At 42.2% G+C, this 26710-nt stretch overlaps 2 protein-coding genes across 2 annotated transcripts in view; one reads left to right on the forward strand and one right to left on the reverse strand.

Moving 5' to 3' along the window:
• Positions 1 to 24184, reverse strand: part of EIF2AK1 (eukaryotic translation initiation factor 2 alpha kinase 1) — a 92280-nt gene extending 68096 nt beyond the window's left edge. The window contains exons 1-4 of the mRNA XM_030212960.1: positions 23800 to 24184; positions 18709 to 18867; positions 8162 to 8298; positions 3626 to 3663 (exon numbers count right to left, since the gene is read on the reverse strand). Of these exons, the coding sequence (XP_030068820.1) occupies positions 3626 to 3663; positions 8162 to 8298; positions 18709 to 18867; positions 23800 to 23929 (464 nt within the window). The 5' untranslated portion in view covers positions 23930 to 24184. The remainder of the gene's footprint in view (positions 1 to 3625; positions 3664 to 8161; positions 8299 to 18708; positions 18868 to 23799) is intronic.
• A 620-nt stretch (positions 24185 to 24804) lies between these two features.
• Positions 24805 to 26710, forward strand: part of USP42 (ubiquitin specific peptidase 42) — a 143813-nt gene continuing 141907 nt past the window's right edge. The window contains 1 exon segment of the mRNA XM_030211676.1: positions 24805 to 24865. The gene's annotated coding sequence lies outside the window, so the exon portion shown is untranslated.

A 26710-nucleotide genomic window follows, 5' to 3' on the forward strand; every position in this document is an offset into this window, starting at 1 on the left:
AAATGAGAGGCCTGGCTACAATCACCACCCAACCTAGAGACTGTAAGAAATGCAACACCCGGTGCGTGACCTGAGAACTCTGCTGATAAGACTTTCTCCAATTAGGCAGTCGTCTAGGTAAGAATGAAATGACCCTAAGAGCGCAATGAACATCCTCTTAGATCTATAAAAGAACGGAAGAGAGAGTACTGCTGAAAATGACCGGTTAATGCATAAGCAAAAAACTAGCCATTCTCTGGATCCTGAGGAGAAGAGGAAGGGTGACCAAGGACACCAGTTAAATAGGGCTACAAACTCCAACCCTATCTCTATGGCGTTCCATAGTTGGGTAAGTTCTGAATATAGAAAGTTCTGAATATAGGAGTCCACCAGCTATGGTAGTACGCTCCAGACAGAAAAAAATTGTCCCAGTATGAATGTCTGATTCACCGGCCTGTAATTTCTTGGATCTCCCTAATCCACATACCACTAATCCACGTACCACGGTCATGCGTCCTCCCTCACTGAGATGTAGATTGTAAGCTCCTTTGAGCAGGGAACGTCCTTCTTTGTTAATTTGTACAGCGCTGCGTAACCCTAGTAGCGCTCTAGAAATGTTAAGTAGTAGTAGTAGTACCAGACTCACACCCAATAGATATGAATGTTGAGCTTGTTTCAGGTTAAAACACCGAACCTAGGCCCAGGGTCCCCGGTGTTCCTAGTGGTGAACAGCCATGGCAAATATTGTATGCGTTAGTTTGCAGAATTACTGCAAAGCCTTGCTTTTGGAGCAGAGATTTCTGTTCGATACTCTCGTGAGAGGTTTGTTTTTTTTTTTTTTCTTTTCTTTAATGCTGTTCTGGCTGTAGAAAGGTGGACATTTGAGCTTCCCCAGAATGGCAAAACTTATGTACCTATGCCCATTAGATATGAATGCTGGACTTGATGGACTTTAGGCCTTACCCAGCATAACCATACTTATGTACCTATGGTATAAATACACAGGAAGTGAGTGAATCCCCTTCCAATTGAAAGAACACTCTGGAGTGAAGGCGCATAGAATGAAAATGAAAAAGGACAAACTTGGAAATTACCTGTAACGAAAAAAGTGAAGTTGTGTCACAGCCACTTGGTGAAGGCAGTGTAGACAAGACTGTATCTGAATTCAAGAAAGCTTGATATAACATCAGGTCTCTAAGGAAGAGGAAGAGATAGCAGATGGTATGTATAGGCATACTGGACCAAACCAGGATGTTTATAATCTGCCAATGCTGCACTGATAGAGTAGAGACAAACACGAGTAGATGGTTTGAGGACCGTCCACTATCTTTAAGTGAAAGGATGACTTTATTCTCTAAGTGACCATATGTCCTGTAAAAACCAGAAGAAAGCTAAAATGAAAAATGAGAGGCTTCAAGGCAGTTGGAAAAGAAGGGAAGACATGAATAAAGCATGCCTGCTAAGGCAGCTGAGTGATTGGGAGCTTGGTAGACAGGACTGTCCCTCAGAGAATATGAAAGAGCTGATATATCCCCATGGCATCTGAACAATATAGTGTATGCCTCTAGAGAAGGCTTCTTAAAGTCGGAAAAAGAAAACACTGTATAACACTACAGCCATTGAGAGTGTCTGTTAAGTTCTTAAAACACTATATAACATCATAGGCATGGAGTAAAATGCTTGAAAGGAACTAATATATTATGGTCAGAATTGCAAAGTACCAATCAATTGACTCTTAGACAATGTAGTCCTATTCACCAGGGAATGAGAAAGACAGAAATTTACTCTATGCCTATAGAGAAAGTTTCTAAAGTTCTTAAAATACTGTATAATACTACAGCTATTGAGGAAAATGCTTGAAATGAATTATGATATTATGATAAGATGTAGATTTTCCACCAGGCAATGAAAAATGACTGAGCACCAGAAAAAACTAGTGTTAACAGCCCCGTGATACATAGAAATTTAAAAGAAGAAAAGCTTGTTATATATTCATATATGAAAGGAGCCCCCTTTCAACCAAATATTGCCTGCTGATGTGAAGAGCATTTTAGAATACGCCGTTCAGCACATACAAAAGTGTACACATCTTGGAGCCGAACTGCTCTATGAACTGCAGCCTTACCTTCAGCAGAGAGATCCCCGACTGATAAGATGGAGGGAGAAACAAAATGGCCGCCGTTCGCTCCACTGGCCCTGTAGCGATCGTCGACAGCGCGCCCGACACCTCCGAACAAGCGGAGCCCAGTAGAACGGCGAAGAAACAACAGCCGGCGAAAAAGGCCCCGAAAAAACTGGAGGCAGCACCGGACCCGAAGAAACCTTGAAGGGAGAGCAAAATTTACACGTTCCGGCTGCGTGAACTGCGCGACGCTGACCGACAGCAGCTGTTTGAACTTTTAAGCCATATCGGAAAAAACAGGTGGCCGCGCTTACGCGGTTCGCACATTTCTTTTTTTTTTTTTTTTTTTCTTCATTTGTTTAAACTGCCGCCGCCAAAACGCAAGAAAATGGAGGAAATTAAATCTGATGAGAAAAATCGCTGTTTAAAGTCACAGATACTAAATTATTTTCTTCTGTTTGTTTTTATTTTTTTATTTTTTTATAACCCCTCAATCATAATAAAACACTGGAGCTGCCTGCTCGTTAGAAGTCTGGGGAAAGAAAGGCTGCTTCTTTGAATTTCCTTTTATTTGATTTAATTCTTTTAAAGCAGCTACCTGTTAAAAGTGGCTGCCTCTCCCAAAGACGGTACACCTTTCCAGAGAAAGGGACGGCCCTTCCCTGCTAAGCCAGGGAGATGGGGAGGAAGGGGGGTGGACTCGAGACACCCGAGTTTAACACCCCCGAGGCTGTCAAAGAAAGAAGAGAAAGGAAACCCTGTCAAGCCTCTAAATAAGATTCCAGGCACAGAAGAATTATCACAAATATCTGTAATATCTAAAGAGAAAAGGAGAGAGACTAATGGGCTCACTTCCTACCTGCTGGGAGACTGAGAAAATACTGAGGCTAAGGTCACATGGCCAGGGCTCCTATTGGCTCTCTAGAGTCACAGTTTTTTCTCAGTCTCCACCTGCTGGTAGGCGAGCACAACCCATCAGTCCAATCCTGGTCCGGTCCGGAGGGACGCTAAGGAATAACTGTATGCTGTGTTAGGAGGTGGAAACTGAGCAGGTTATAGGCGGAGAATGGGTGTGGACTAAACACTGCAGGTAGCAACTTGGTACTAACTACTTGTCACTTGTTTAGTTAGCACAGGTGCACTTACCGTCTCCTCAAGAGGAAGTGTTAAGTGCACCAACGCTACTTGTGAAAAATCAAAATGCAAGGTAAGGAACTTTTCTGTTTGGTAACTGCAGGGGACATTCAGGGCATGCCCCCAATAGTTACTACACAGCCTCAGCACTTTCCATGCATTCATTTTACTGCTAGTGCAGTAAAAGCAAAAATATTACCACACGTCAGTAAGTTAGTCCAATAAAAAATATAAACAAAAATAAATTCATCTGCAACTCGTATAGTAGCTTATTTCTATAAAGATGTGAAACAGAATTTATGAGGCGGCATGACAAAGAAACAAAAGGACAATATGTGTGTCATATAATCTTGATTAATACACTTAACTGAGAACATTATATATTCGTACTTGCTTAGGTCTGTGTAAAATTTCCCATCCGGGAGTTCCTATAAAACAAAAAAAAGATTTAAGTCAATATCTTTATTCAACAAAATTGTCCTTTCATTGCATGATTAACCAAAAAACCAGAAATGGAGGTAAATTCAAACTGACAACAAAAATCAAAACTAAGTGTTTCAAATGGATTTTAAGATAAATAAAACCCATCTACAAATGTTGATACCCATTTACAAGCTCTTCACTGTCCAAAGGCTTTATGTTTGGTTCCTTAAAAGACTACGACACTCTTTGCATTACAGAGAAACTGTACCTAGCTAATCATGTGAAAAATAATGAGTGGTTTCAATTACTCCAGTATTAACTGGCTAAATGCCATACCAGGGAGTGCTTGGGAGGTAAAAATCCTAAATGTAATATATGACTGTTTCTTGGAGCAATTGGTCCAGGAACCAACAAGATGGGGAGATATTTTAGATCTAGTCCTTAGTGGAATGCAGGACTTAGTACAAGAAGTAACAGTGTTGGGTCCGTGGGAAACAGCAATCATAGCATGAACAAATTTGACTTAATAGCTAGTGTGCGGTCACTAAGGAAATCTACTGTAGCAGCATTTCATTTTCGAAAGAGTAGATATGATTAAATGAGGAAAAAGGTTAAAAAAAAAGTTGAAAGGCTCAGCAGCAAAGGTTATGACTTTAAATCAGGCAAGGATGTTGTTTAAAAATACCATTTTGGAAGCCCAATAAAGGTGAAAAGAAAAGCAAACGACAGCCAGCATAGTTAAAGGGAGAAGTGAAAGAGGCTATTAGAGCCAAAAAAACATCTTTCAGAAATATGGGAAAAAAAAGATCCAAATGAAGAAAACAAGAAGCAAAGCAACATAAAGAAGTGTCAAGCTAGATGCAAAGCACTGATAAAGAAAGCTAAAAGGGAATATGAAGACAAAAACTCATAAGTAACACATTTTTCTGGTAAATGAGAAACAGAAAGCCTCTGAGGTAATCTGTGAGACCATTAGATCGGGAAGGAGCAAAAGGGGCACTCTCCTCAAGACCCTTCACTGGCTCCCTATCCGTTTTCGCATCCTGTTCAAACTTCTTCTACTAACCTATAAATGTACTCACTCTGCTGCTCCCCAGTATCTCTCCACACTCGTCCTTCCCTACACCCCTTCCCGTGCACTCCGCTCCATGGATAAATCCTTCTTATCTGTCCCCTTCTCCACTACTGCCAACTCCAGACTTCACGCCTTCTGTCTCGCTGCACCCTACGCCTGGAATAAACTTCCTGAGCCCCTACGTCTTGCCCCATCCTTGGCCACCTTTAAATCTACACTGAAAGCCCACCTCTTTAACATTGCTTTTGACTCGTAACCACTTGCCTCCACCTACCCTCCTCTCTTCCTTCCCGTCCACATTAATTGATTTGATTTGCTTACTTTATTTATTTTTTGTCTATTAGATTGTAAGCTCTTTGAGCAGGGACTGTCTTTCTTCTATGTTTGTGCAGCGCTGCGTATGCCTTGTAGCGCTGTAGAAATGCTAAATAGTAGTAGTAGTAGTACTCAGGGAGGACAAGGTCATAGAGAGATTGAATTAATTCTTTGCTTCAGTCTTTACAGAATAAAATGTAAGAGATCTACCTTTGCCAGAGATGGATTTCAAGACTGACAATGCAGAAGAACTGAAAGAAATCTTGGTGAACTCGGAAGGTGTACTCAGCCAAATCAACAAATTAAAAAGAAAATCACCTGGAACACATGTATACACCCCAGGGTACTGAAAGAACTGATCTGCTGTTAGTGATCTATAACCTATTGTTCAAATTGTCCATAGTACCTAAAAATTGTAGGGTGGCCCATGTAGTGCCTATTTATAAAAAGGGAAACCACAGACCAGATAGCCTGACAAAACTGCCGGGCAAAATAGTGGAAACTTATTATAAAGAATAAAATCATGGAACAAATAAACAAACATGGATTAATGGGACAGAGTCAACATAGATTCAGCCAAGGGAAGTCTTGCCTCACCAATTTGATTCTCTTCTTTGAATGCGTGAATAAACATTATAGATAAGCGAGCTGGTTAATGTAGTGTATCTAGATTCTCAGAAAGGATTTGACAAAGTACCTCATGAGAGGCTCTATAGAAAATTAAAAACCCAAGCAATAGGAAGCAATGTTCTATTGCGGATTAGGAATTGGTTGATGGATAGAAAACAGAAGGTAGGGTTAAATGGCCAATTCTCCCAGTGGAGAAGAATGAATAGTGGAATGCCTCAGGGATCTGTACTGGGACCAGTACTATCAAACATATAAATGGCAAGAGGCGTACTCACTCGCAAATGCGCAGTAGAGACCCTCTATGTCCCGCCCCCGTGTCAATAAGTGATGACGGGGCATGACAGAGAGGGAACCTGCGCACCTGCGAGTGAGGGAACCGCCGTCGCCACCGCTCCCCCCCCCCAGGGTTGCCGCTACCGCTCCCACCCACCCGGAGTTGCCGCCGCCGCCGCCACCCACCCTCCACCCGGCCCGGGTACGTGGCTTCACTATTCAAACCGCCGGAACGCAGCACACAGCTCATCTGAGCTGCCGTTGGCCTTTCTTACCTGCCTGTGTCCCGCCCTCGCTGACGTTACATCACACGAGGGCGGAACACACGCAGAGAAGACGGAAGGCCGACAGCAGCTCAGATGAGCTGTGTGCTGCGTTCCGGCGGTTTGAATAGTGAAGCCAGGTACCCGGCCCAGGTGGAGGGGTGGCGGAGGGGACTCCGGGGGGCGGGGCGTGGGCTTTCAACCCCCCCTTCCTTTATTAGCCCGTTTTTACGGACTCAACGGCTAGTCAAACATATAAATGGCAAGTGACCAACTCATCGGCAAATGCGCAGTAGAGACTTCCCTCTCTGTCCCGCCCTCGTGTCAAACGTGATGACGTCAGAGGGCGGAACAGCGAGGGAAACGGAGTCGGACGCTGCCGCTGGAGCCTGGATCTGCTGCTGCCTGCAGCGCTTTCACATGGAGGTGAGAGGCGCTGTCAGGTCAGTGCAGGGGGCCTGGCACGGAGGGGGGAGCGGCGGCGAGGAGGGTTGCTGGAAATCTCGCCCATTTTAACGGGCTTAACGGCTAGTTTAACATATTTATTAATGATCAGGAAATGGGAACGAAGAGTGAGATAATTAAGGGGCCCTTTTATCTGTGTCTCTTGCAGGACCCAGGGACTCAGCCATACTAGATTCTGTCCCCAATAAACACTGGCCATCCGCCATATTGGTAGCTTCATGGAGAAGGGCCTACGAGTTGGCGTAGGAAAACTTAGTCAAATCCATGCCTTTTGCCTTAACAGACATGGGAGCAGAATAAGCCACCCGATTAACAATTGCAACAAGAGAAGCCCAATAATATGTTGGATGCCCGAGAAACGTGCTGCCATTGATATTTATGTATATTGATGGAAGATAAATACTTTGTGTTATTTTTAATATGCATGTTTATATGGAAACCACTCAGAAGTGTTTAAAATAAATACATACTCAACCGATTAGGTCCAGGGAGTGAGGAGCTAAAGGCTCAAGCCGCCATTGATCACGGTTATGTCATTTCCTCCTCACCCATAGCAGATCAACAACATGAGAGCACAATGAGCAACAATCATCAAACTGTTGCCATTTTGGCTCCACTCCCTATCTCAGTTAGGTTTTCAGGATACCCACAATGAATACGTAGAAGATAATTTGCATAGTTCTCCAATGCAGGCAGATTTATTTCATGTATATTCTTTGTGGATATTCTGAAAACCTGACAGCTGTTGGAGTCTCCAGAAAAAAGTAGAGAAGCCCTATTTTAAAATGTTGCCATGGCAGCATTCTCAGTTCTTGAAGGAAGATGTCTCGGGCACCATGACACCACCTGCTGAGAAGGCTCAGGGTGTACACGTGCTATTGTTGCAATGGCTGGACTAGATGAGAAGGGGGAAAATCCTGGGTGGTTGTAAATTAAAGCTCATGGCACAGAAGCCAGGTCCAATTGAGCTTGAGTTCAAAAGAACAGGAGGAAATGCTCCAATACATCTCTAAAACATTACTCCAAACAAAAAATCTAATATGGGAGTACACAGCAAAAATATATTTAACTAGATTAGATGGCCTAATACAATGCTGTGCAACTCCAGACAAAAGGCTCAAATTAACTCTCGGACCTCATTTCTAAATCTAGGTTTGGTAGGGATCAAGAACGTTGTTCTAGGCTCCAAGGAGCCGTAGTCCATGCCTCTGAACCAATGACTGTTGTAAGGATGCTTAAGACATGATGAGATGATAGTGGGTAGCTGATTTGGTGATTGTACTTATGAATAATGAGATTAAATAAAAAACTTTTTCAAATTAAAAAAAAAAAAAGACATGATGAGATGAAAGGGAGAAGTAAACGTTCATGGCTCCTAAACCCTAGGGACAGACTGGGCCAGAAGCCCAGAAATAAGTCTACTAGGCTCTGAACAATTAAAGAACATACTTTATAAATATGAAAACACAACATAAAAGTTACCTCAACGTGTATTTGGTTTTTAGCTGCTTGAAGTAATTTACTGATGGCCGTACTATGCTGCAATCTGACAGTACTAAATTCATCACTGGAGGCAAATGAAGACAGCAATCCCATTTTAATCAACGTTTGAGACAATACTGAAATGAAACAAAATAAAGTCACTTTACATAGCCTCGATAAAGTTACAGCTCATTATATAAAATGAAGATTGTTTTAGTTATGTGATGCAACCTAGTGCTTTCCCTAGTGAAAATAGGGAGTGGACCTGCATTAGTGTTTGGTGTATGGTACTAGATATTTCTCCGTGAAAAAACAAGGGGAATGCAGCCACACAGTTGGATGACATCATTCTGACAGCTCCCTGCGGCAGTGTTCTCCCACAGATTACAGAAATATTAAGAACTAGGTATTACTTACTTGCAATGGATCTCAAATTGTAAATGTCCAACCAAGACACTTTTCCAAATCACTAGAGAATTAGCTGGACATAGCAATACAGATTGTTCCACAATGTCAGCAGATCAACTGATCATGTATTTTGTGTAAAAAGTTAATAAGTTGCAAGATTCTTTTCCACTGCTACCTAGTCCAGCATTTCTCCTTCAAGACTACCATGTTTTGACAAAAGTGGGGTAGAGCAGTCTCAATGTTTGTCAACTACCTGCACAACATTTAATCCCTTGACATTTTGGAAAAGTTTTTCAAACAAGCACATCTCACTAGTCCCTCTAATTTACTTGTACGGTCTCTTCAATATTTGCATTCCATTATTTTTACCACAATCAATTCTAGCTTCTCTTTATGGCATCTGTCAATGTACTGGAAAATAGCTGTAGTAAGATCTATTTTGATGAAACTTTCTCTGGATTATTCCTCACCAGAGAATTACAGATCTGTTTCTAATCTTGCATTTAATTCAAAACTAGTTTAAAAAAAGCATTATTTGTTTCATTAGATCTTTCCGCAACCTCTGATCTAGTAGACCATGGGTTACTTGATTCTCATTTGGAGATAGAGTACTTTGTTGGTTCAACAGTTTTCTTTCTAGAAGATCCTTCTCTGTTGTCTGCAACTCAATGGATTCTAGAGCTCAACACTTGACATACAGAGAGGCATGTTTTCAAAGCACTTAGCCTTCCAAAGTTCCATAGAAACCTATGGAACTTTGGAAGGCTAAGTGCTTTGAAAATATGCCTCAGAGTATCCCAACACTCTGTTCTTTCACCTTTGTTTTTTTAAACTCTTCTGGAGGTCTGTCGAAAGTAGTGTAGGAGTAAAACCAGCACTATGAAGCGCCTACAGTAGATTCTGAAAAATGAAATACAATCTACGAGTGTTCAGTAAAACTGGTCTTTTATTCTAGAGTTGCATAAGGTACCAGTCCATTAGGACTCCTTGCTCAGGATTTGGGAATTACAGCACATTTTGTTGCAGATGGCATTCAGTTCATTACTATTTTGACTCCAGGACAGCCAGATATTTCTTTTTTTAATATGGTCCTCCAAGCTTTTTGCATTCTGATTAGTAGACCATCACCTGAAGTTAAGCCCAATTCCTTAGAAATCTAAAACCCTCCTCCCAAGCCACAGTGTTTTGACGGGTTTGTAATCTAAGGTCACATTTTATAATACCAGACATTACAATAGTCTAAGCAGGAACTAAAGAAAGCACGAAATAAATTGTGAAGAGATTCAAAATCCAGTCCGAGAGGAGCTGGCTACGCTGGAAGCGGACTTGCGCTCCGACATTACTGAACTTAGACACCAGGAAGAAGATGCAGAACAGCGTATTGAGGAACATTCTGACACTCTCATAAGTACATAAGAATTGCCATACTGGGAAAGACCAAAGGTCCATCAAGCCCAGCATCCTATTTCCAACAGTGGCCAATCCAGGTCACAAATACCTGGCAAGATCCCAAAAAAGTACAAAACATTTTATACTGCTTATCCCAGAAATAGTGGATTTTCCCCAAGTCCATTTAATAACGGTCTATGGACTTTTCCTTTAGGAAGCCGTCCAAACATTTTTAAAACTCTGCTAAGCTAACCGCCTTTACCACATTCTCTGGCAATGAATTCCAGAGTTTAATTACACAATGAATGAAGAAAAAGTTTCTTAAATTCATTTTAAATTTACTACATTGTAGCTTCATCGCATGCCCCCTAGTCCTAGTATTTTTGGAAAGTGTAAACAGACGCTTCACATCTACCTGTTCAACTCCACTCATTATTTTATAGACCTCTATCATATCTCCTCTCAGCCGCCTTTTCTCCAAGCTGAAGAGTCCTAGCCGCTTTAGCCTTTCCTCATAGGGAAGTCGTCTCATCACCTTTATCATTTTCATTGCCCTTCTTTGCACCTTTTCTAATTCCACTATATCTTTTTTCAGATGCGGCGACCAGAATTGAACACAAAAGTCGAGGTGTGGTCGCACCATGGAGCGATACAAAGGCATTATAACATCCTCATTTTGTTTTCCATTCCTTTCCTAATAATACCTAACATTCTATTTGCTTTCTTAGCCGCAGCAGCACACTGAGCAGAAGGTTTCAACGTATCATCAACGACGACACCTAGATCCCTTTCTTGATCCGTGACTCCTAACGTGGAACCTTGCATGACGTAGCTATAGTTCTCTTTCCCACATGTATCACTTTGCACTTGCTCACATTAAACGTCATTTGCCATTTAGATGCCCAGTCCTCTTGTAATTTTTCACAATCCTCCCACGATTTAACGACTTTGAATAACTTTGTGTCATCAGCAAATGTAAGTACCTCACTAGTTACTCCCATCTCTAGGTCATTTATAAATATGTTAAAAAGAAGCGGTCCCAGCACAGACCACTGGGGAACCCCACTAACTACCCTTCTCCATTGAGAATACTGACCATTTAACCCTACTCTCTGTTTTCTATCTTTTAGCCAGTTTTTAATCCACAATAGAACACTACCTCCTATCCCATGACTCTCCAATTTCCTCTGGAGTCTTTCATGAGGTACTTTCTCAAATGCCTTCTGAAAATCCAGATACACAATATCAACCGGCTCACCTTTATCCACATGTCTGTTCACCCCTTCAAAGAAATGCAGTAGATTGGTGAGGCAAGGTTTCCCTTCACTAAATCCATGTTGACTTTGTCTCATTAATCTATGCTTTTGAATATGCTCTGTAATTTTGTTCTTATTAATAGTCTGTACCATTTTGCCCGGCACCGACGTCAGACTCACCGGTCTATAATTTCCCAGATCTCCTCTGGAACCTTTTTTTAAAAAAATTGGCATTACATTGGTCACCCTCCAATCTTCCGGTACCACGCTCGCTTTTAAGGATAAATTACATATTTTTAACAATAGCTCTGCAAGCTCATTTTTCAGTTCTATCAGTACTCTGGGATGAATACCATCTGGTCCAGGAGATTTGCTACTCTTCAGTTTGTAGAACTGCCCCATTACATCCTCCAGGTTTACAGAGAATTCATTAAGTTCCTCCAACTCATCGAATACCATTTCTGGCAATGGTATCCCACCCAAATCTCTCCTAACTGTGGATACCCAATTGCGGGACCTCAAGACTGCACATGAGTTGATCCTAGATAACATGGAAGATACGGAAAACAGAAGTCAGCGCTACAATTTAAGCTTTCGTGGGGTGCCCAAAACCCCCGCCTATATAGGCTGTGAACAGAAGGTGCAAAGTATATTGGGGGCTTTACTTGGGGCAGAGGGTCCAAAATTCAGTTAGACAGGGCCCATAGAGCTCTGGGGACACCTCGCAACAACAAGCCAAAGGACATAGCTTGTTTTACCAACTACAAGATTAAGAAAAAGGTCTTACAGGCTCCCAGGAAAATAGATAATTTCAAATGGGCCTCATACCTGATAAAGATCTACCAGGACCTTGCAAGCACCACTTTGAAACAATGAATGGATTTGAGGCCTGTAACTCTACAATTGCAAGCGGCAGGATTACAATATAAATGGCACCACCCCTTTGCCCCAATATTCTACAAGGATAGTAAATTACATTAGATCTGCACGATGGCGGAGGCCAAACAACTTTTTCCAGAGACCAGTGCTTCTACTAAAGTGCAACCACCATCTTGGAGCAAACCCTCTCTTGGGCTGTTGGGTCCACCAAAAAGGCAGAGGTGGCTGCTTGAAAAGACAATTGCCTGCAAAAAAATATGCCTGAGGCTGCAGCTACTTGAGTGACTTGTCAGCAGAGGCCAATTGGCTGAGAGTTTACCGAGTAATTCCAAGGAAGCGGATGTTCTGCTGGAGTGTTTGCATCAAGAGCTGGACCGGTTGAGCATGTTTCTGTTTGCGGAGCTATTTAGCTTACCTGTTCCTGATTTTTCTTAGTTACAATGTGTTTCTTTTAGCATTTTGTCTTAGCTACTGTATAGTATACACTGGGAGGTTTATTACATTTTCATGTGTTGGGGTGGCCCCGCCTGGTAGAACGCACTTCCTTCACTCAGCGGCCTCTCTGTAAAGCAAGAGGGTAGGGGGACGGGGGACTTCTTTATATTTGGATGGTGCAGGGAGGGGAGGGATGGGTTTGTAGGGGGAACAGTCCTTAAGGGTTCCTTGTTTTTCAAGTTTAATTGGGTACATGTCCTTTTGAAGAGGATAACTTTGATTAGTTACAATGTTAGAGGCCTTAATTCACCGATTAAGCAACTGCTCTTATTTAAAGATCTTGAACGGACAAATGCCACAATTGCTTCCTAGATATGAAAAACTTTGTAGGCATAGGAATTATCCCACCATATACTTCTTTTAATGTAGTCCACAATTTAAAAAAGGGAGTTTTGATAGCTTTATCCCACAATTATCTGTGGGCAGTTCAGAAGGTGGTGAGGGATAAAGATGGACGACATCTTCTCCACCAGGTACAATTAGGTTCCATGACCTGTACTTGGCTTAATGTATTTATTACCATCTTTTCACTGCTGCTTTTGGCTCCTAGCCACTACTCATTTGCCCATTAGAGAGCCGGGGGGGGGGGGGGGGGGGCTGGGCAGACTTCTACAGTCTGTGTCGTGAAAATGACAGATACACAAAAAGCAGCACATATGAGTTATCTTGTTGGGCAGACTGGATGGACCGTGCAAGTCTTTCTCTGCCGTCATCTACTATGTTACTATTAAATCCCTTGCTGGACAATTCCTTGCAAACAGTCACTTATGCCTGAACAGATTGGCAAAACTTTAAGGCCTTTCTGGCTCGATGGGGTTTGGTTGATTAGTGGAGGGCCTTCTTTCCTGCAGAGAAGGAATATACGTTCTACTCAGCAGTGCATAAAATTCACACTCGCATTTATTATTGGTTTGGGGATTTAGCAATACGGCACGCTCAGGCCACATGTATCTGGCCTTGTACGTGATCTGGATCGGGGGATGTCTTTGTTATTGGCGTCATAATGATGGTCTCTTGCAAAATCCAACCAATGTGAGTCAGGTGGAGAGGGATCTTTTAGACTATATCGAACATAATGATACTGGGGAGATTAGCCCGCTTATACTTTGGGAAGGGCATAAAGCAGTCATGCGGGAGAAACATTGCTTTGCAGACTCATCTTAAAACTACATGGGAGAAGGAGGGAATTGTGAAGGGAACATCAGGCAAAGGTTTTGGGCTCAGTCTTTAAGGGGAGGTGCTTTGCATGGTCTTCGGGTGGAGCTATGTGAGCTGCAGCTGGAAGAGGTGATGACCATATTACAGCAAGTACAACAACATTTTGAATTTGGTAAATCGAGCCAGCCGCTTCCTTGCTCGTAAGTTGCAGAAACGGGCAGCGCAGACTCACATCAACTCTATCTGGGATGATGCTGGCGCACTCCATACATCCACAACAGGCGTGAGAGAGACTTTTATCCATTATTATAAACAACTTTTCACCCCGGATATTTTCCTCATGGCAGCGGACACACAATCTTATTTAGCCTCTCCCGATATTCCTCAGCCGTTTGCTTCGGATACTGATAATTTATCTCGCCCCCATTGAATTAGATGAGGTGCACTGGACTATCACGAACCTACCTGTTGGGAAGGCTCCAGGGATTGATGGCTTTACAAATAAGTACTTTAAACGTTTTGGGAACCATTTGGCCCCATTGTAACATCGTATATTTAATTATTTGGAGACAAGCCGACAATTGCCGGATTCCTGGAGACACGCAGCTTATCACTGTGCTGCCTAAACCAGGGAAGGACCCCCAGTTTTTGCACTTATCGACCCATTTCCTTGTTAAATACAGATTATAAGATACTTACAAAAATGTATTACCTGATTTGATTCACAGTGATCAGCCTGGCCTTGTGGTGGGCAGCCAGACCTACGATAATGTGCGCAAAGCCATACATCTTATCCAGCAGGCTCATAGAGGTCAGATCCCTATGCTTTCATTGTCCCTAGACACAGAAAATGTTTGATAGGGTTCACTAGGCTTTCATGTTTAAACTTTTGGGTAAGATGGGATTCTCTGGCCGTTTCATTACTTGGCTACATCAGCTCTATGATAGGCCAGACGCCTGTATAAAAATTAATAGCACCTATACACCCACCTTTATTGAGGGATGAAGCAGGGATGTGCTTTATTCCCAATTATTATTTTGCTATTTTTATCGAACTGTTAGCACAAGCCACTCGACAGCAGTCCCTGGAGGCCTGGGTCAGAGTGCACCAGGCTGGCCAAAAAAGGCCAACTCCCCTGGAGCAGTCTCTGGAAGCAGGAGATGACTGGGAACCCTTTTGCCTTAACTTCAGGAGATGAAAGGGGGCGAGCATCCTTCATATCCTTAACCAGCTTCTCCAGGTCCTCTCCAAACAGCAAGTGCCCCCCAAAACACAGCTGAATGGGAAGCTTCTTGGAGGCAGCATCCACCACAGCCAGCGACAGTGCATCACAGCCAAGCACACCAGGCGAGAAGCCAGATGGACCAAATCATAAAGGACATCCACCAAGAAAGCCACACCAGATTCCAGGCAGGAAATGTCAAGGGACTCCAGAAGCTACTGCAGCCAGAGCAGTATGGCACATGCACACAACCACTACAAATGGCTGCTTGAACACTAGATGCCCCCACAATAAAGGTCAAGAGTAACTGCTGCCCCACCCGCTTATTGTGGAGCTTCCAGAGGGCCGAGCTGCCCTGAACAGTGATGGAAGTCACTTTAGTGATCACAGTGACAGGAACATCTAACTTTGGGTATGCTCAATACTTCTACACTTCCTCAAGTGCAAAGGAATAAAGGCCATCAAGAGTCTGGGCCCCCTGGAGAGCCCCATCCAGGGACTCCCATGCCACCAGCTTCACGCAGGCGAGAGCCTTATGAAGTGGGAAATGCTTCTGGGGCTTTGCAAGACCTTCCACAAGAGGGGTCCACAGCAGAAGCTTTGAGAATTCCCCAGAGTTTTCGTAACCTCATCAATAAGACAACAGAGCTCCTCATCGTGAAAGAACCAGATCACATGGGACTGCTCCTCCTCCTCCTTGAATGGAGGAGAGTCCTCTAAATCCGAGTCCGAGAGGGGCTGAGGGTCAAAGATGACATCCAGGTCCTCCCCATACAACCGAGGCGCCCATACATGCCCCCTGCAGTGCTTGGTCTCCACAAGGGAGCACTGGCCAAGCACATCCAGGCCCTGAAGGACCCCACTGCTGACCGAGAAGTGCGCCTCCTCTGCAGTGTTTGCTTGACCATTTGGGCCTGGCTCTGGGGCCAAAAAATGCCACACAGACACAAACGGACACAAAGTGGGTGGGAAGGAGGTTCAGGTCCGCGGGACCAAATTGAGGCTCCACTGTGGACATGGGGAGTGAACTGGGGGTTTAAGATGGAGAACCCCCTTGAGAAAATGGATGACATCCAGATGCGCTGCCAAGGAAGAGTTGGAGAGATGCCACCTATACCAGGCCAACTGGCTTAAAGGCTATCCATATTTTGATTTTTAGAATATACTTTGTTTAAAATTACCACTTTATGATACGGCGATCGATCGCTATCTTTGTACTATCATTTCATTGATATATATTCTTTATCATCCGGTGTGATTACGTATTTTAAGAAATGCAGTGTGTTTAAAATCTCAGTTTCATGAGAAACTGTGATTGATCACTATTTATAGATGGCAAATGATCACTATTTTTAATTGCAGCTCTATTGCCCAACCGTTTACAACTAATTTGCTTGGCTGTCGCTCTAATACATTTACATTACTGTGTTATATGCTGCCTACATTTATAAACAGATTTTTTTTCAAGACCGGAGCACACGCTTCTTTACGTTGTGACAGTAAGTCAAATCCTTTAATAATATGTCTTACTGCCTACAGTTTAATATGTTTTTAGAAATAACTGAACTTTTTATTAATATTTTAAAGAAAAAGCTCTTGGTGTGTATGATGACATTATACATAATTTGGCATGCCTTATTGTTAGATTACAAAACGTTCAATATAGGAATGTCTCTTTAGAAGATTTTTTTTCATCAACATTAAAAGAAAAAGTGCTTTGTGTCTATGATGATATTAAACATGACTTGGTATGTTTCACTCTTAGATTACAAAATATGGTTGTGTAATAACACCAATTTTACATAATTCTGCTCCTATGTGTATCAGTGATCTTTAATATGCATAATTAATTACATTGCTCTGTTTCATTAGACTTAAGTTCACGACAGTTTTTTTTTTTAACAATGAGTTAACTACTTACAATATTTTTGGTGTTCTCATCAGATTTAACAAGTGGATGACCCTATTTGATGTATGGTATTTATATGTTGTTTTTTATATATGTATTTTCATTAATTATTTTATTTGTCTAATTTAGAGAATGTGTCAAAGTTTTTAACTTTATTATATTATACTCTTACATTTTTATGAATTCTATATTGTGTTGTACCCTTGTATTTGTTAGCTTTTATATGGTTTTTTTTTTAATAGACTCTTGATGCAGGCCTATCCGGCTGAAACACAGCTGTGTCAAGTCTAGAATCAACTGTTTAATCCAGAACTATCTGCAATAAACTGTTTTTATTGACTAGAACGTCATCCGCCCAATTTTGTGTCATCTTCGCTGTTTTGCTGCACATTTTTGAATAACATCCACACCTAAAACACACATTTCCTCTCATTTGCCACACCGGGAATCGGTAGTGCGGCTTTGTAAAAGACACCCTAATATAGCAAATAAAAGGCTATGAGGCTTATCTAGTCCATACTATTTACTTCATTGTACAATGCTGAAGACCCCAGATGATTTCTGGCTTCCACTTCCCTTCTTGCAAACTAAGGCCTTCTTTTACAAAGCCACACTAGAAATTCTCACGTGGCAAATGAGAGAAAGCCCATAAGAACTGAATGGGCATCCTCTCATTTGTTGCGCAGGAAATCGTTAGCGCATTTTAAAAAAGAAGTCCTAAGGGATACTCTGTGCTTATCCCACACTTTTTTTAAATTATCACTAATTTTGCCTCCACCACCTCCACTAGAAAGCTGTTCCATGCATTCAGCATACTTTGTTTAAAAAAAAAAATTCTTATATAATTTCTTAGTCTACCTGATTTGAACCTCATGCTGTAACATCTAACTTCTGTTCCACTGAAAATGAAAGGTTACACATTTTTACATATCTCACAACCTCTCTCTCCATTACACATATTTATGCTTTAATGTTTCATCTCCAAAGGCTTTTTATACAGACTTTGCACCATGTTGATTATATGTATTTTTTGGGCTGTCTCAGCTGAGTGGCTCCCAAACCTGTGTTTTGGGTCCACCAAATGAAGACAGAAGAACAAGTCTAAACACAAAACACAAGAAGGATATCAGGCACACTTTTCCTCTTGTCACCTCCGCTGTTTTATTCTATTTTGGGTCAGCCAGTCATTTGGGTTTTTGGGATATCAATTATATATATGCATAAGTTGTGTGCACCATCATTATTATTGTATGAAAATATGTATGATGCATATTCATTTTGGATATCCCGAAAACCTGATTGGTTACTGGACATAGTATTCTAGATTTATTTATTTACTGCATTTGTATCCCTCATTTTCCCACCTTTTTGCAGGCTCAATGTGGCTTACAGTATGCCGTAGTGGCGATCGCCATTTCCGGATTGAGAAATACAAAATCGTATTGCATTAAGGTCATAAATGGTAAATTATAGAGTAAATTAGATAATCAGTTCATTTCCAGCGTGAGAAATAAGGTGGTAGTGCGTTAACGTGCGTTAGATGGGAGTATTTCTTTGCATCTTAGTATCCTTTGGCTGTGGTCACTCTCTTCATCATGCTATTTTGCAATCTTCAAGAAACAAATCCCCCCCAACCCATTTACTAAGACACACTAGCGACTGCCGTGCGCTGCCTACAAGCCCATTCACTTCAGCATTGCCACGCGGCTTAGTAAACGGGGGGAAAGTACCATATTGTGTGCTTTAAAAAAAAGGGCAGAAAAATCTGAAACATATCACAGAACCCACTAAGTTTTTTTTTTTAAAGCATGATCTTTTGCCTTTACTGACCTTTGAACAAACATTTTGAACGATGAGGATCTCGTTCATGCATAGAGCACAAATGTTCCAACATAGAAACAAGCAACAACTGGTTAGGAACTTTGAATGTCAAGGCTGGCAATTTGGGGCTACCGCGAGCTACCTGAAGGTCCACTGGTAAATCAGTTTCTAAAAGAAAATCAAAATAAAAAGATTAGTTGGGGTGTGCAGGAAGGCAATTGTCTTGGTTTGGGGGGGGGGGGGGGGGTTGCTTTTTATTTTTATTGTTCCAATATTTTCATAATATAAAAATACCATGAGTTATTTCAAAATGAAACACAAAAATGCACATCCCTACATATCATATTGCTTGTGGTAGGTAACTGTATATTTAGAATTCAAGTTCTTTCTTCATATTGACCAGATTGCTCAGAATCACATTGAACATTCAATTTCATTCATTACTTATATACTGCACCCTGATATAAATGCTGCACAGTGTGGTTTATAACATAACGTAAAATCAGTATACTAAAACTTAAAACCACTCTTCCAGTGACATTTCCAGACATTTGTCAAAAAAGGTTTGACAAAATTAAGTTACTATAGTACTGTATACAAATTACAGCACAGTTACTTTAAAAATGTAAACTTATTTTTAAAGCTATCTTAAAAAAAAACCCAAACACCACATCTAATTCCAAAGCTTTAAGCTAAATGCTGAAGGGAATTATGTTATTCAGATTATATGCATAAGTGCATTCTTAAACCAAAATGTGTTTCCATAAGTCGGTACACTGTTTTGCTACTGAATACTTCAATACCAAACACACACTGTTTTATTTGAACTAGGGACTTCACAACCATGCTTTACTGTAGGGATGATAACAGAGTGATGTACTTTTGTTTACACATGTATCACTTATTATTTCTTACTGTTCAGCAAGTCATTTAAGAAATAGGAAACAAAAGTGAAATTGTGTCTTACCTGGTGAAACTATGTCTTACCTGGTAATTTCCTTTAGTCAGCTGCACCGTTCTAAACATGTATGTATGAAGATTTTTTATGAAGAAGAATAGGATCTGATCACAACAGCTACATATTCTAAGTACTGAATACTTTAAAAATGTTCATAACTTAGGCATACTTCTTTCAACAATTTAAAAGCCATTTTCCTATGTTCGTAGAAAATTTGAATTCCAACGGGAATATACTTTATAAAAAGATAGTACCAAACAGTTCAAAAGGTCTGTGCCTATACTAAACACTACTACTTAACATTTCTAAAGCGCTACTAGGGTTACGCAGCGCTGTACACCATCATACAGAGTTGCTGGAGGATCGGGAGAAAGGATGATTGCTATTTGGGCTGATAATTTCATCTATATTGTTAAATCTTAATGACATCTGCTCATTTTTAAATATGAAAATATTGCATACCAGTAAAATCTATCATGTAGCATTGACACCATAAAACCATATGCATGAAGACTTCCCTAAGTGTTTCTTTGCCAGTGTTATGTGGCATAAGAACAGCCATGCTGGGTCAGACCAATAGTCCATCTAGCCCAGTATCCTGCTTCCAGCAGTGGCCAATCCAGGTGACAAGGACATGGCAGAAACCCAATTAGTAGCAACATTCCATGCGACCAATCCAGGGGCAAGCAGTGGCTTCCCCATGTCCATCTCAATAACAGAGTATGGACTGTTCTTCCAGGAACTAATCCAAACCTTTTTTAAACCCAGATACACTAACTGCCATTAGTACATCCTCCAGCAACGAGTTCCAGAGCTTAACTATCCTTTTGAGTGAAAAAATATTTCCTCCTATTTGTTTTAAAAGTATTCCCATGCAATTTCATTGAGTGTCCCCTGGTCTTTGCACTTTTTGAATGGCATACATGTCATTCCTTCTGAAAATCCTTCTTGCCATGCTTCTGTATGGACCATGTTTATGGAGTAATCTGCTTAAGACAAGATTCAATTTACATAGACATCACATGAACAATACTGGTGCCAGTAGGGTTCCCACACCTGTTGGTCAGCATTTTACAGGACCAGGACACTGTACCAGTGACTTCACAGTGAGAATCCTGAAAGGTAAATTTAAAACCATACAAGAACGTAAGACCTTTGAAGTCAGAATGATTGAATATTTTAACACCCAACAGAAAGGACTTAACAAGGATCTGGGGTTCCTAGCCCATTATAAACCATAAAGCTGTATGTCTCTGTTGATCACCCCACCCTCACCTATCCACACCCATCATGTTAGAATATCAATGATATGCTTTGATGTCCCCATGCATACCTCCTACCCACCTCCATCCTCCCACCCTGTCATAGTAATTCTTGAATGTTTTCACTTATATACACTGTCAGCTAGCACATTTGCTTATTTCTGATCTGACGAAGAAGGGCAACCTTCGAAAGCTAATCAAGACATGTATTAAGTTATGTCCAATAAAAAAGGTATCATCTTATTTTCTTTTCCATGTTTTATTTTGTTTGATTTCTATTGATAACCTGGAGTAATCTGGAAATACCTTACAGCCAATGTTTTCCTCAGCCACAGATCTCCACAGATCTTTTAAAGTAAACTTATGCCTCACAGTTGTATATTTCTCCCTACGCTTGGTCTGCAAACACTCAGATCTGCTGTCATCAGCATGAGCTTTGTTTCTCCCTACTGCTGCCTGTATACAGAGTGCATGAGGCTTGATTATCAGTAAATAGCAAATATTGGTATGAACTTCTTGTAAATCACATGGCACGGAGGAACTGAGGCTATGTGGCCCACATATGGCAGACACAAACTGATATAACCTTGATGGTGAAGGGAGACTGAGGACCCTCCAAAGAAGGAGATGTTCCTCCACAAATATGTGTTTAGAGAAGAAGCCGCCAGGTGTTTCATGCAACTTGTTTATTTGCTGTTGCTGCGTGCTGGGGACCACGTGTATGGGATAAGGAAACGGCCAATGAACACAAAGTGTGCATATGATTGGAGCAGGAGAGGTTGGTAAGAAAACAGGAACAGGAAATAACCTTATATGAACAATAAGTTAGAATAGAAGAAATCACATGATTTAGAAGAAATTAAACTTACAACAGTATTTAAGTGCAGAATAAGAAAGTCAATCTGAGCAGCCTTGTAGCTCAGCCTGAACGTCTTGCTAGCTATGTGCCAACTCTGCTCCAGAGAGAACAATTCTTTTTGTACTGACTTAGAGAAATACCAATAAAGGTTTTACTTGGTTGCGCTAAATCTGAGTCAGATTTGTCTCCCTTATTCCAGACAAGGAGTTTATCTCCGAGAGCTGAAGAATCTTTCCCTCCCAAGGGACAACAGATCGAGAAGATTACACAGTGAACTTCCTCAGCCATTTCTTTAACCCACAGTTACCGAGTTTGGAGAAATGGTCTTATCAAGGGCAGTGCCTTGATGGTGCCAAATGTTTCAGAAGTGTGCACGGCAAGAAGCAATACAATTCTCAAGACTTTTACTGTTGATTGTTTAATCTCAAATTCCCAGAGCAATGCTAACTAGAACTGAATGGGCCCTTGGCTCCCTATAACACCACTAGCAGTTGAGCCCGTAAAAACGGGCTACACCCCCCCCCCCCTCGGAGTCCCCTCCGCCACCCCTCCACCCGGGCACGTGGCTTCACTATTCAAACCGCCGGAATGCAGCACACAGCTTATCTTTAAACTTCAAAGCAGATGAGGATCTAGATGAGCTCTCTGGATCCCCGGGATCTGCCTCAGCTCATCTGTTGCTGGTTTTTGTTTTTGGGGTATTCAACCCCAACCAGACCACAGCCAAGAGACATCACATTCTGGTGAAGCAAACTGGTAAAAGTCAGAGCCTCTCCATTATTAAAGCCAGATCCTCTGGATTTCCTGGAAGCATTGGAGGGGGCAGGATCAATAGGGCCTTCCCAAGCACCTGATTTCTGAGGCTCCCCAGCATTTGTTGTCTTTGTTTTGTGCATAGTTCCTGCAGGCCTGGAGCAGTGTTGCCAGGTGGGCGGTTTTCTGCGACCCGCCGCGGGAAATTTTTGCCCGCAGCGGGTTGCGGTTTTTTGGGCTGCTTTTTGGTCTTTTGGGCTGTTTTTTGAGCGTTTTTTTTCGGCCGCGGGGGCGGGGTTAGTGACGTTTTGGGCGGGGCTGATGACGGGGAGGCAGGGGCGATGACGCGGGGGTGGGGGTGTCAGGGGCGGGGTTTGAGTTTGGGCGGGTTTTGGTGGGAAAAAAATTTTCCACCTGGCAACCCTGGCCTGGAGGCAGCTGCAAAGGGAGGTGGAATTACAGCAACAGCAGATCTAGAGCAGTGCTTCCCAATCTTTCTGTGCTGTGACCTCAGGTTGTGAGACCCCCCCCCCCCCCCCAGAGGTACAGAATAATTATGCACCTATAAAGAGCCCACCTAGGTTGTATGACCCCATTTGGGAGTTCCAACCCCACAGTTTGGGAAGCTCTGATCTAGAGGATCCAGTGCAAAGGGGGCCCTGTTATGCCAAATATTATTTATTGTTATTTATTGTACATTTATACCCCACATTTTTTCCACAGTTTTGCAGGCTCAAAGTGGCTTACAATGCACTGATAGGCTAACCCTTGATAAAAGCAGGAGCCACATACTATTTAAGTTAGAAATTACTGAGAAATTAGCAGATCAGGCTTTTTTTTCCAGTCCAAAGAAATGCAACAAATTGAAAGACAACTATTGATTTTAGAGGATAGTGAGTAGAAATAGAATAAAACACAGAAAAGAAAATAAGATACCTTTTTTTTTTTACTGAACAATACATGTTTTATTAGTTTTCGATGGTAACCCTTCTTCTTCACATCTCTGAAGGTGGGTTACCTTTGAAAGGTAATAAAAAATGTATTGCTAGTCCAATAAAAAAAGATAACATCTTACTTTCTTTTCCATGTTTTTACTCCTATTGATTACTTTTAAAAGTGGACTAACGCAGCTACTACATGGACCTATTCAAGAGGAAAGAGAAAAATAAATCTCTTGCGGAAAACTTTTCAACTGTGGCTAGTAACACCCACCACCACGTAATTATAAGGCAGCGGGCACCTCTGGGACAGGACATTTGAAAACTTACTATCAAAATCTGGCTCAGACTCCGCTGAAAAATCCAAAGCCGTTTTGAGCTGCGGCTTCATTACAGCTTTGCTTTCAGAAGGCTCTTCAGCGGTCACACCGCCAGCCGTCCCCGTGTTTGCTCTCTGCATGCTGCGGCCCGTAAAATAAAGCACCTGACAGCCCGGGCGCCAATGCGGCCCAGTCACAGTACAGCTCCGGCTCTCATGACAACTCTCTCCAGCACCACTCCTCTCCCCCTGGAAGGCTCCTTAGTATTATTCCGTCAGTTGCCTCTGTTCCCAGGACTGTTCGTGGAAACTCTACAAGAAAACCTGGCCCACTTATTCGAACTCCCGCCTCTTCCTAGTTTTTTTTTACCAGCACCAAAGTGGTCATCATCACCCTTTGGGATGGGACGCATGCGTAGAACATCAACTTCGTGCTCGTCAAGTGTTGTTTTTTTTTTTTTGTTACATTTGTACCCCGCGCTTTCTCGTTTCTGCGCTCAATGCGGCTTACATAGACTTATTTGTATCTGGGGCAATGGAGGGTTAAGTGACAGAGCCCACCACCCTAACCACTAGGCCACTCCTCCACTCTTTTATTTAGCTTGTAAAGTAAAGCTTACTCGCTTGTCAATAGAAAAGGCAGTAGCTTGGCTATAGGAGGGTGATGATGGGGGGGGGGGGGGGTTGGAACTATCAGATAAGGTAACGAGGTTAGTATATTAAAATGTGCACAACTATAATGAAAGGAAAGGGAATGTCGGGAGCAATGAAAAGCGTGTTTTATACTGTTGTTGGGAACAAGGTAAAATAAACGGGTTTCCATTACAAACCTTGGAAATCCGGTTTTTACCCAGGCCCTGTCGTACCCTGAGGATCCGTGTTTTACCCCAGACCCGAGAAAAACTGCGGCCACACCGGCCGTTCTGAAGCAACTTCCGCTGACCCGGAGGAGTTCACAAGGCCCGCCCTCTCTCGCGCGCGGTACTACCCGGATGTAGGAGGCCGTGGATGTACGTCATTGTTCACGGACGGCCACTTACTCTGTAGGGGGATGGATTGAACGGAAGAAAAGCGGAGGTAATTTACCGGGAGGAGAGGGGATTTTTTTTTTCTTTCCCATCCCTCTAACGCCTGGGGAATTGGTAGAAGATTTGAACCGGAAAGCCTCCGTGGACGCGGGTAGGTACTTTAGATGGAGGTGGGCTCCCCATATTCTCCTCCCCCAGGTCTCTATTTGTGACCTACACACTGGAGTCCGCGCCTCATGCTTTTTTTTTTTTTCTTTTCTTTTGTTGTTGTTGGGTTACTTTCCATTTTGAATTTTGCCTGAGGGAAGAGTGAGAAAGTGTTAGCGCCGCTGAGTGGCTGGATAGTTCCTGGGCTTGAACATGTGCCCCCCCCTTTTTTTTTTACCCTGGGGCTATTGAGGTCCCCGCCCCACCCCCGCTGTGGTCAGCAGGCGCTTTGCTCGCTCGCTTCCTTCATCCTCCTGAAAGCACTTTTCCTTTTTTTTTCCTCTCTTCCACTATTGTTACGTTTAATGGTTGCTATGGGCACCCGGCGCGGAGCCGCCACCATTCACCCACCCCGGCCGGTTGCTAGCGCGCTTTCCGTGCTCGCTGCTTGCATTTGTTCCCGGTGAGTTGGCGTGGGGATAGGTAGGAAAGCCGGCGGCACTGTGTTGTCGGTATTTTGCAGCTATTAGGCCGGGCTTCAGGTTGGGCCAGCCTCGCTGAGGATGCGTGGGTCTGGCGGAAGGGGCTGAATTTTCAGGGCCATGTGTGAGATGGGGAAGCGACGGTTTCACGTTTCTCTTTCCTTTGGGTTTCCCTACCCAGCCTTGCCTGTGGGTGGTGATCTTTCCGCCACATTTATTTATTTAATTTCCTGCGTATCCACGCACAGTGACTTGCTGTATTAGGACTCGGAGGAGCCAGAATCGCTTTTCTGATGGATTGGGAAAGGGCGGAAAACGTGCAGCTGCCTCCTTTTGTTAATGGCGAGCAGTCGAAGAAGCCGTTTCCGGCTGGGCTTGGCTTGGATTGTCGTGATTTGGTCTTTGGCATTTAGATTGTGCTTTTACAGCATGATTGTAACCAAGAAAATGAAACGAACGTTTTTGCGTCTCACGCCCCTAAATCTTCTAGCAAGGTTGATCTCTTGGGGCAAAGATCTTAGAATACCTTTCTCAATGACAGGGTGTCAGTTTAGTAAAAGCTGTATTTTTATGCCTAGTGGTGCTAATCAGCGTAGAATATCTGATTTGTGTTTATTCATCTACATCTATGTATTGCTAGTACTGCCATTCTCTTGGAGCACGTTCCACGTGCCCTTGTTTCTGTCACTTGTAAATAAATATGTATCTTTGACATAGAGATTCAGTGTAATTAACAAATGATTTTTGGATAATGTGTGTGTTTTTTTTTTTTATCAGAAGGCTAGATGAATGGTTTTTACAATACGTTGCTATTTCCTTGTTTTTCACCACACCTCTAAAAATGTCAGATGAATCGTTGGACTTAGTCACTTCTTTTTAATTGATGTTAAGTGTTTGGAATAGGTGAATGCAATTGACCTATTGAAAACAAAACGTTTTTAAAAACACAAATAAGTACATACATTGTTTTGTTTTTTCCTTGTGAACTTTCTTCACTGGTGTTGATTTTGTCTGTATTTCCCAGGCATTATTAACACTAAATCCTCAATGATCCAAGCTAAGCCCTACCCAGTGTGGTTAAGGTACATTGAGATGCCTTTCTATTTCAAGGAGTGCCTTAATATTATGTTGTAATTGCTGTATATATGTTTTGGGTACATGAAGGAGGACCTACTTGGTTTTGAAAGATCAAGATGTACAGTATTTTTTTTGTATTGGTCCAATAAAAGGCATAACCTGCAAAACTCCAGTTTAGGGCCTATTCT

Source organism: Microcaecilia unicolor, chromosome 8, assembly GCF_901765095.1.
Source record: "Microcaecilia unicolor chromosome 8, aMicUni1.1, whole genome shotgun sequence".
NCBI lineage: Eukaryota > Metazoa > Chordata > Amphibia > Gymnophiona > Siphonopidae > Microcaecilia > Microcaecilia unicolor.